Source organism: Vigna umbellata, chromosome 3 (genome assembly GCF_029865625.1).
Source record: "Vigna umbellata cultivar VRB3 chromosome 3, Vumbellata_1.0, whole genome shotgun sequence".
Taxonomy (NCBI): domain Eukaryota; kingdom Viridiplantae; phylum Streptophyta; class Magnoliopsida; order Fabales; family Fabaceae; genus Vigna; species Vigna umbellata.
Window position 1 is genome coordinate 18859864 of NC_142167.1, and position 10706 is coordinate 18870569.

Consider the following 10706-nt stretch of genomic DNA (forward strand, 5'->3'; position numbering starts at 1 on the left):
TAAAACGCAAGTAATTAAATATATTTTTACTTAGAATTCATCTTGTTGAATAATCGTAATATTTAAAAATTCCGCTACGCGATCAACACATCAGCGATTATTGGTTTCACATTGTAGTTTTCATATTATCTCAAGCAACCAAATTCTTCATTCTCGTCAAACACATTGCTATAATAAAATATTATGCAATTCATAATTGACCACCCAAATTGTCAATATACATTCTTTTTAAATTTCTGAATGATAAAAATGTGTTAATAGCTAACCATTCAATTACGTGTTATGATATCGGAGACATGATCAACTAAAAATAAAAGTAGAAGCCAGTTTTTTTTTAACAGGGATATTGTTAATGGAAAAATTGATTAATCTCTTAAAGTATTTGAATTTATTTTAAGGGTTGATTTTTCTATAACAAGAGTTTTTTTCATCCACTTTAATTGCGAAGTTATTGTAATTTGGACAACGGAAATCACTATGTATGTTTGAATTAATTATGTGAAAATGGATATATTTTTAATTGATCATTGTTATATTATTACTGTTATTATTAAACAAAAAAAATATTTAGTGTAAGTCAACAAATTCAAGTCAATACTAACAAATCATATTAATATTAGAATTGGATTACACGCGTATGAAACTTTAAAATTATAGAGGCTAAATTCTTATTATTAGTTTTTGAAGACCAACTCTAAGTTGTTGCTAATTTAATATTAATTCAAAAATTAATTTTTTAATTAAACTAGTTTAGTGTTGACTAAGTCAAGGTTAATGTACTTTTTAAAAATTATTTAACTTAGTGTCAATTTAATCAAATGTTAAATAAAGTCTACTTTTAATACTAGTGCAAAAACAACGTATAACGTCACGCGTTCAACGTCCAATCACTAAATAACCCAACGTTAAAAATGATCGGTGACATTTTTTGTAAGTAAATGCAATTATTAGACGTCGTTTAGAATTGTAATTCGACGTCAATTTGTTATATTGGATAAATTTTGCGAAAATGTTTGGCGCGAAGGTGAAAATGTATTTATGTATGACGTCGAATTCCCTAGAATTAGACGTCAAAAAGACAAAAAACATTGAATACTCCAACGTTAAACATTAAAAGGCTAGTGAATTCAATAAAAATTTGAGCGGGAGATTGAAAATTCATTCACTTTATCTTAGCGCGTGAGATACCCTCTTCTCTGCTCAAACTTTTCTGGAACAAAGTTTGAAGACCATCACGTGTAATCTTTCTTTCATTTGTTACAAATGCATGTTAATTAACTACTTTAGATATGATTTTTGTTTGTTTTGACCGATCATTTTTGTGTTCTTGTCCTTCATAGGCGCATTCTGCTTTCTCTCTCACTGGTGACAATACTTTATTTCGACGAACTCACTTTTGAAGGTTAGTTTTCGTTTTTGTTTTGAAGAACTTATTTTGTTGAACTTGTTTTTTCTTTAACTTGTTTGTTGTTTTTGTTTGGTTGAACCTATTTGTTGTTGTTGTTTGATTGAACTTGTTTGTTGTTTATTATTATTGTTTGTTATTGATACTACACTACACGTTCATAGTTCATATGTTTTATAAAATATGAAAAACTGAAATTTGTTGTTTTGCTGCTTTTCAGGTCTTGTAAAGTTGTGAAAAAAGGATCACAGTTAATTAAAAAAAACAAAAAAATTGATTAACGTCGAATATTGACAAAATTCGACGTTAATTTGATCAACTTCAAATTGTTCTATGTTCGACATCAATTTAACGTCTCCCGATATGACTTCGATCTCGAATTCGACGTGAAAGACCAAAAACAACGACGTTATACAATATTTTTGTACTAGTATTAGCTACTTTACATCAGATTGACTGACAATAATAATAATAATAATAACTTAAAATAAATCTCATATAATATCTTCGTTTTTAATAAATATAAATGAAAAAATTAGAAAATGTACATTATAGTAAATATAGGATATGAGTATATATGAAAGAACAAATGCGGACAAAGGAGATGAATATGAACGAAAAATATAAAGAGAATAATTTAGATTAAGGAAATGAGTAAACAAAACGTAGATAAAGAATGAAGGTGAATGAAAAAGATATCAAAAATAATTTGAATGAAGGATATGAGGACAAAAATGTAAATGAAGGGAATGAATGTAAGTGAAAGAGTTGTGTAAATGAAATATATAAGTATAAGGAGAATTGTGAATACAAGTGAAAAAATGAGCGTGGTGGAATTTATATAGAAATTGAGAGAAGAACATAATGTGTGAGAAGATTTGTCAACATTAAATTTAAACCTTTAATTAAAATAATCTACTATTCATATCGTTATCAAGGAACAAAATTTATAATATAACTTAGTATCATTAACTTAAAAAATTATAAATATTCACTGGTGCATGACTTTTTATGTCAAGTCTATTAGACATATTAGGACAATTATTTTGACATCATAATTATGGGGTATAACAAATTTGTGTTTTCTATAACGAAGACTTGACATAGTAAATTTAACTTACTATTTTAGGTATACAAATATTCGTCATAGTAAGTCTAACTTATAATGACGACATGTGTAGGCTTGACACACTAAGCCGACTTACTATAACAAAGGTTAGGATACCTAACATAATAAGTCCAACTTATTATCACGTAACATAGTAAGTCCTCCTTCTCCCTGAAGGTAGCTACCCTTTCCTCTCTCCTTCCCCCACCGCCATACATGAATCACGTAATCCTCAAATTACTCACTAAATACTTTCCATCCAAACTACTCAAAATAGACACATTATGTGCTTGAATCTCTTAGCTCTTGTAAAGTGACGTCACCCTCTTTGATCCATGAAATGCCACGTTCCAATTGTCATTGGTGGAAGCGTTGGACTATCGATCGCCTTTTCCAACGAGGTGTCTATCCCATCATTGCCTATCAATCCCTATTACTGACGATTAAGTTTGTGACATTCTTGATACTCTTCAACTACTCCCCTTCTTTCTTCTTCACTTTGGAGCCACTCACATTGGAATCAACACTAGTCTCTTTTATGTCTTTGCATTAGCTCCTGAATGATGAGGGAGTGCCCCACCATCATCTCAAACTCCTCATCATCAAACGCTTCCCCGTGGAAACCTCTTGCAGATTCTTCCAATCGTTTACCCATAGAATGACTATAATAAACCCTAAGAAATTGAAGCGAGTTTGAGTATAACATTTTAGGGTTCAATAACTTTCCTCTACACGAGAATACAATCATGAAGCAAGACAACCACAATACAAGTTGTGAGAATGTAAGAAATGACAATGGAGTTGGTGAGAAGCAAGTTAAGAGAGGTAACTTAAGTTTTAACTACTTGAGAGATAACACAAAGACGAAAGTGAAATGCTTGAAAGAAAATATGAGTAAGGATTCAAACATATACTATGAGCATATCAAATTAATAAACATTGTAGACATATAGTATGACATATCACTCAATAACTTACATAATAACATTTTTTTTCTAATTACAATTATGTCGGAACATCCACTTATTATGACATATCTACTTGCACCAAACATAATAAATTTAATCTTTATTAAAGAAATGTCACTGATAAACTTATTATGATAAGTAAACATACACATGATATAATAAGTTTAACCTTTTATTACAAAATTGTTATCATACAACTTATTATAACAAGTGTAAGTCATCATTTATTTGTATTTTTCTATTAGAGATTAAAAGTAAATAAGACAAGATATTTACTGTTTTTCATTTTTGATACATTTTAGAAAATGTAAGACAATGTACTTCAAGATTGAAAATAATGGCCGACCGAATAAGAATTAAAAAAAATGATAATGCTACCAAAGGAGTGTATCTATGCATGATTTTCAATACATACACAGTCAATATAATGCATTTATATGCTTTAGGATCCAAACTATGTGCATGAATATATTATATATGTTTTTTTATTTGTTTAACCAGTCAAAGCTTGATAAGTTTTTCTAAAAACATTGTTTAGTGCAGGCCATGTGATATGATTAATACAGCAAGCATATATAGATTACGAAGGTAGGAAGAAAACGTACACCTAAGGTTGTGTATGTTATCTACCAACCCTGAAACTTGCCTTCTAATCAATAAATTTAACGTAATTAGTTTTACAAAGATTTGAAAAATTCTTCGCGTTTTATAGCTAATAAATAAAGTAAAGATAATTTAATACGCATTGTTTTTGAATGGTTGGTAACGAACAAGATTAGAAACTGACATTCAGACACCCATAATTATTTTATATTGTTGGGTTTCCAACAAAATGAAAACCAAACAGCGAAGAGAGGAGAAAAAAATATTATGTTCAAGATCAGAAGAGGAAGATACAATCATTTATTAAATACCTGCGTGGAGTATTAAATAAGATATTATATACAACACGTAATTAAGCATAATACAAAAAAATCATTAAAACATTATACAATTTATTCTTTATGTATTATCGATCCTGAACGAGATCTTTTGGATAGGTAGTATAATTGGAGTGAACTTTAATTTGTGACATATACTCCTTTGAATGTTTTATGTTTAAGTTAGTAAAAAAAATTAAATATATATGAACGAACATGAAAAAAAGATGCATAAGAATTGGAGTGATTGAGTATTTTCTAAAAATTATTAAAAATATTAGTTACTTTTGTAGAATTAACCTAAGTCATGAACCTATGTTTATGTTGAGATATCAAATAATATTATTAAAATAATATTTATTTTAAAATAAATAATAGTAATAAAGTTATGATTGTTATGAATATCATTAAAATAATACTTATTTTATTATAAATAACAATCATAATAGTTATGATTATTGTGAATGTGAATACTTTTTTAATAAATATATTTTAAGATATTCCAAAATAAAAAGAATTAATAAACTTTGTTGGGCTACACCTCTTCAGTATATTTATCTAATTGGATAAATACAAAAAAGATATCATGTACAACACTTAATCATAATAGAAAAAATTATTAAAACATTACACAATCTATTGTTTAAGCATTAATAGATAACCTAGCCTAAAGTATTGTTAATCTAGACTATTTTTTTAATTTTATTTTATATTATCTTAAACTTTTCTTCAGAGAACATGATTCAGATTTATCTTATCGATTCTCTACCTTGAGTGCAAACATGGAAATCTTCATCGTTGTTATTCAATTTCAAATGAAAAATTAATAAACTCCAAGTTATGTTGGAACGTAAGTCTTGGTATGAATTTTAGAAACACATGCAGAATTATTCTTTAAAGCTATCTTTTTAATATTAACTTCCTCTTATCCAACAACATTTAATAAAAAAATATAATATGATATCAACATTTCAAAACTTTCTGATGAACATATTTTCAGTTTACCTTCTAGTAAAATTTTGGGTGTGTTGATATATTGTTTTTATTTAAATTTTTAATATATTTTAGCATTTTAATGGGATCATAATTTTATAATTGAAGCCATGCACTCCTGGGCCTTACTCATTGCAAGGTGGAGCGGGCTTGGTCCACCAAGAGCCCTTAATTTATTTTCCAAAAACATGAGACTGGGCCTTCCCATCTTCAGATGACCCATTTGTTAGTTCCACCACACTTTTTCCATTTGAGTTTTGCTTCTCAGCAACTTAATTTGTCTTCAGCTTCCTTCTTGTCCCGAGTATCAGAAAAGCTTTTACTTGCTACACTCCAACAATTTCTTTCTGCACGCATTGAAATATTTGAAATGACCATTTTATCTTTCAGAAACATGACTTTTGATTTTCTTATTTTAAAAACTTTCTGAAATAAACTTTTTGGAATTTCTGGAACAATATTTCCAAAATAAATTTATGAAACAATATTAAATGCCTGTACATCAAATATATTTTGGAAAGTGATTTCCAAAACACATGAAAACAAACGTGGGTTTAATGTTTCAATAGATCTCTATTTTCACCCATAATTTCAAATAGGTCTCTTTCTTTTTCGGCATTTCAATTGAGTTCTTATTTTGAATCAAATAGGACCTTTCCGTCAAATTGAAATGACGCTGTTAACCTCCACTGCAGTGAAATGTCTTAACGGCGTCATTTCAATTTGACGGAAAGGTCCTATTTGATTCAATTTTACTGGTTTTTTTGTTATTCTAGTACAACCGTTATTTTTTTTTCATGACAATATATATATGGAATATATATTATAAGATTCATTATCTTATTGTAGCACTTTTTAAGTTCTATTATCATACACGTATTGATTTATTGTCATTTTCCTAAAATGACGAGGCATTGCATTCTAAGGATAGCTTGACTTAAATAAATATCATGGAGTATTTAAATTAAAAAAAAAACGTTTTATTTATTATAACTTCAACAATACATTTAAAAGAATTACAACTTCATAAAAAAATAGCCAAGAATAAAACAATCCTAGCAATTTCATATTTACAATATATAATTGTGAAAGAATTTTTAATAGTAATGAATTACATGGAAGAGTGAAGTTTGGTTTCTATTTTGAGAAAATCCTTGAACCACAGCGCAGAAAGCTTTGAGTATCTTTTCAAACCATTCTTGTAGTCAACAAAGTTCATTCCAAATCGCATGATGTAACCCGATTCCCATTCAAAATTATCCAAAAGAGACCAAGCAAAATACCCTTTCACATTTACACCATTCCTGTAATATCCAAAGAAAACACTTAGAAAAATTGAAATTGCGTGCAAACAAATTAAATAACCTCTTTAAATAAGTCAACAAAAATGTTACTTACTTAATTGCATCAAGAAGATAATAGAAATGACGATAATGATAGTCAATTCTATAAATATCCAAGAGAGATTCTTCAAGCGATAATGATGGATCATCATATTCATTTACACCTACATTAAAATGTAAACCATGTCACTAATTTTTAAAATGTATACATAATAAAATCCCATAGAGACAACTGAATAATAAATTTTATTATTATTTTTACCATGTTCTCGTGATATTGTTTATAACTTGTTTTTAACAACATTCAAATGGAAATAAATGTGGGAATAAAAGTTATTTACCATTTTCAGTAATATAAATTAAAGGATTGTTGTATTTCTCTTTAGTATATAGTAAAACTTCACGAAATCCTTTTGGATAGACGTACAGCCAATCTGAACCAACCTGCATAATTAAGAAGCATAAACATCATCATTATTAATAAAAACATTCTAAAATTTAAAGCATTTGCAATTTGGTCACAAGAACATTACATTTTCACCGATGAGTTTTCCGTCCCGCAAAACTGCAATGACAAAAACATAAAACATGTAATTAGCTATTGATGGAAATTTTCATATATATATATATATATATATATATATATATATATATATATATACATAAGTTAATAAAGAAGCCTTCTTACCTGAATAATTTACGAGGGGATCTGTCATATAACTGCCTCTGACATTTCTTAATTCTGGAGCATCAGAGACAAAATTGGCAGTGTAGTAGTTTATGCCAAGAAAATCAAATGAATTAATGAGCAATTTGGATTGCTCTTTTGTAAACTTTGGTAATCGTGATTTCACCAAGGAACGCATGCTTTCTGGATAATCTCCTCTTGTAAGTGGATCCATAAACCTGCAATAAATAAAGCATTACATGATTTTTACATAGTCATGTCTTTCTTATAGATAATAGTTTTGTTATAGCATACCACTCTAATTAATTAAGTAATGTTTAAGTTTAAGTTGTGCATGAACATATTGATGGAAGTACTTACCATCCAAACAAAAAGTCCATAGCTCGTTCAGCGGCCTTTCGATCTAGTTTGCTATCTGAGAGTGGTTCGTACCAAGTAGAATACAGTGTTATGCCTATTACACCATTCTGAAATCTCTGCATCCATAGTTTTTTCGTTTAATATATTAAAAAACATGTTACACTGTAATAAACATAGGAAGTAGGAGGTTGAAATTTAATAAGAGCTTACCTGATACTTAGTCTTGTAGACATTAACAGCAGCTGCATGAGCAAGAAGTTGGTGATGTGTAGCCAAATAGGGTTCTGTTCCTGAATCACCACCATTGCATTTAGGACTCCACCAAGATGAACATCGACCAGGGGCCTTTGTCCCTAATGCATAACCCCTGTTGCTGTAAGTCCATGGCTCATTCAAAGTTATCCACTTTTTCACTCTATCACCGAATTCCCTGAAGCAAAGATCTGCATAGTCCTGGAAATCTTTCCTGTATTAAAATATATGTGATTTTTAGAAAGCTTCCCAAACCATTTTAGCTAAGCATTCAAGTGAAAATGTTAATTGAATTGCAAAACTTACACAATTCGAGGACTTAAGAAGCCACCGTATTCATCTTCTAATGCTTGTGGAAGATCCCAATGAAAAAGAGTTACAAATGGTTCCAAACCTGAAATTATTTTATTATACACGATGATTAGTATTAATGTGTTATTATCATCAATAACACAAGAAGTTGCTATATGTAAAGCATAACAAAAAAATCCATAATAGAGTTTTTATTCTGACCTTTTGCCAGTAGCTCATTGATAAGGTTATTGTAATAGTCAATTCCTTCTTGGTTTATACCTCCACTCAGCTTTCCATCTGTGAAAATATATGCAGTTTATGTAGATAAATAAATCGCTGTAATGAAACACCCAAACAAGTAAAGTTTAGTCCAAATTAATCATTGATCTATATTTGACTTACTCGGAAGAATTCTTGACCAAGATATGGAAAATCTGTAAGCATCCAAATTCATATCCTTCATAATCTGAACATCTTCCTGAAATATAAGATGTAACAAAACATGTTTATTTCAAAACGATGGAAAACAAAATAAAACAACAATTCTTTAAATTTTTTAAATGTTTAAAAAAGCAACACTTTATTTTATATTCTATGATGTAAATATCTGATAAGCTTTCAGCGCTACTTTTCATTAGTGATGACTGTGGATAAATCACATCAAAAGAAACAAAAACATTGAATCGGCAATATATACCTTGTAGCGATGATACGAATCAACTGCAACATCTCCACTGCTTCTGTCCTCTATCTTTTCTGCATGTTAATTTCCATATATAAAAACTTGTATAAATTTTGGGAAAGATCTCCGGTGCAACAATAAGAAAATCACACATATATAAATACTTACCAGGATATTTGTGAGTGAAGGTATCCCAAATGCTTGGTCCTCTACCACCCTCATTGGCTGCACCTTCATACTGCATACATACATAATCATGTGAACCGAAAACCATAATATAAAGCTGATAGAAAGAACTAAAACATTTTAACTTGTATCATGGAACATTGATAAAAACATAATCATTTTGTTGTATTAGTGTACCTGGTACGCTGAGGATGCTGTACCAAAGATGAAGCCTGTTGGGAAACTGTTTCGATTCAACAAATCTATTTGTGGAGTAAGGGCTACGCTTTCTGTGACAGTAATCAATGAGAAAAGTAGAGCAATGAGAGGTAGCACTGAGTATTCTTTGTATGCCATTTTTGGTTATTTGTATCTAATTTTTCTCACCAAATGCGTTCCTTTTATAGAAGAAAACCTTTATCTACTGTCATATCCTTTCTAAAAATATCTAAATATGTCTTGCTATTTCCATCCTAAAAGAATATTAAATCAGACAGCGATGTTTTTTTAAGGGTATAATATATATGGTCGTGGTCATTGGTCAGAAAAGATTACCAACTCGGCAAGGATTTTGATAAACTTTACTATCACACGTAAACTAACATGATAATCGTGAGCACGGTCGGAAACACGTATATCATTATCATCACACTTAGTAAAGAATAAGATAATTAGCGTTGTACCATTAGCTCTTTTTGCATCATATTACATATGTATTTTCGTTAAAAAAGTAACGTTTTGTTTAAATTACACATTCACTCAAGTTTCTATATATATAATCAATTATATATAATGACAGCAAAGTAGTTTTTTTTTTTCTAAAATTTTATTAGGATTATATACTTAGATTAAACTCAAAACCGTTGTTAAAGTAATTATACCAAATTGGCTAAATATAGTATATTATCTTCTAAGAACTTTTGAAAGCTGTGAGTGAAAAATTTAACGGAGAAAGTGTCGTGGTCAACAAATTCGTCTTACGTAAAACTTTGGCTGTTTTCTGTAACATGCTATTTGCTGCAACTTTTAACATACTTAGTCCTCGCCCTCCAAAGCTAGACTTTTATTAGGAAGTTTTCATTCAGAAACTATTAAACTATATTAAAATCAAATTCATTATATTTTAAGGAGTAGATGCACAAGTAACTTATTAATTTTATAAACAAATAACCATTTTGCTACTAATAATTGAATTCATTTTAATGAATAACACCTTTTTATAATAATGATTTAAACTCGTTATTTCTAATAATATATTATTTTATTATAATGAATATAATGAATTCATTTTAAATATTTTATTACAAAAAATTCACTCAATATGTCAAAACTAATTTGCGTAAAAAAATTATAAAAAATGTTAAGATAATTTATAAAGAATTTTGAAAGAAAAATATAAAAAAAGTGGTAAAACAAAGCTGTTTCAAAATTTTGAACATATAATATTAGTGATTTCTTTTCAGTATTAAGTATCTGTAGAATATTATGACACTTTTCAAATTTGTTAAAAAACATAGTCCGTATTTAA

The 10706-nt window shown here is 28.7% G+C and overlaps 1 protein-coding gene across 1 annotated transcript; it reads right to left on the reverse strand.

Moving 5' to 3' along the window:
* Positions 1-6358: 6358 nt before the first annotated feature.
* LOC124824993 (beta-glucosidase 12-like) lies at positions 6359-9589 on the reverse strand. Its single transcript, XM_047297527.2, has 13 exons — positions 9377-9589; positions 9182-9251; positions 9029-9087; positions 8734-8809; positions 8551-8628; positions 8344-8431; positions 7996-8251; positions 7786-7901; positions 7426-7643; positions 7271-7302; positions 7079-7181; positions 6793-6901; positions 6359-6698 (listed from the first exon to the last, which is right to left on the reverse strand). The coding sequence occupies exons 1-13, from the start codon at positions 9533-9535 to the stop codon at positions 6506-6508; spliced, it is 1557 nt and encodes a 518-aa protein (XP_047153483.1). The 5' UTR covers positions 9536-9589; the 3' UTR covers positions 6359-6505.
* Between the last annotated feature and the right edge of the window lie 1117 nt (positions 9590-10706).

Bases quoted from the DNA above. Each gene is read 5' to 3' on its own strand.
- LOC124824993 (XM_047297527.2), bottom strand. From the start codon at position 9,535: ATGGCATACAAAGAATACTCAGTGCTACCTCTCATTGCTCTACTTTTC. The intron at 8,629-8,733 runs GTAAGTCAAATA...ATATTTTCACAG, and splicing joins TTGGTCAAGAATTCTTCCGA to ATGGAAAGCTGAGTGGAGGT. The intron at 7,303-7,425 runs GTAAGAAGGCTT...TTGTCATTGCAG, and splicing joins TCCCCTCGTAAATTATTCAG to TTTTGCGGGACGGAAAACTC.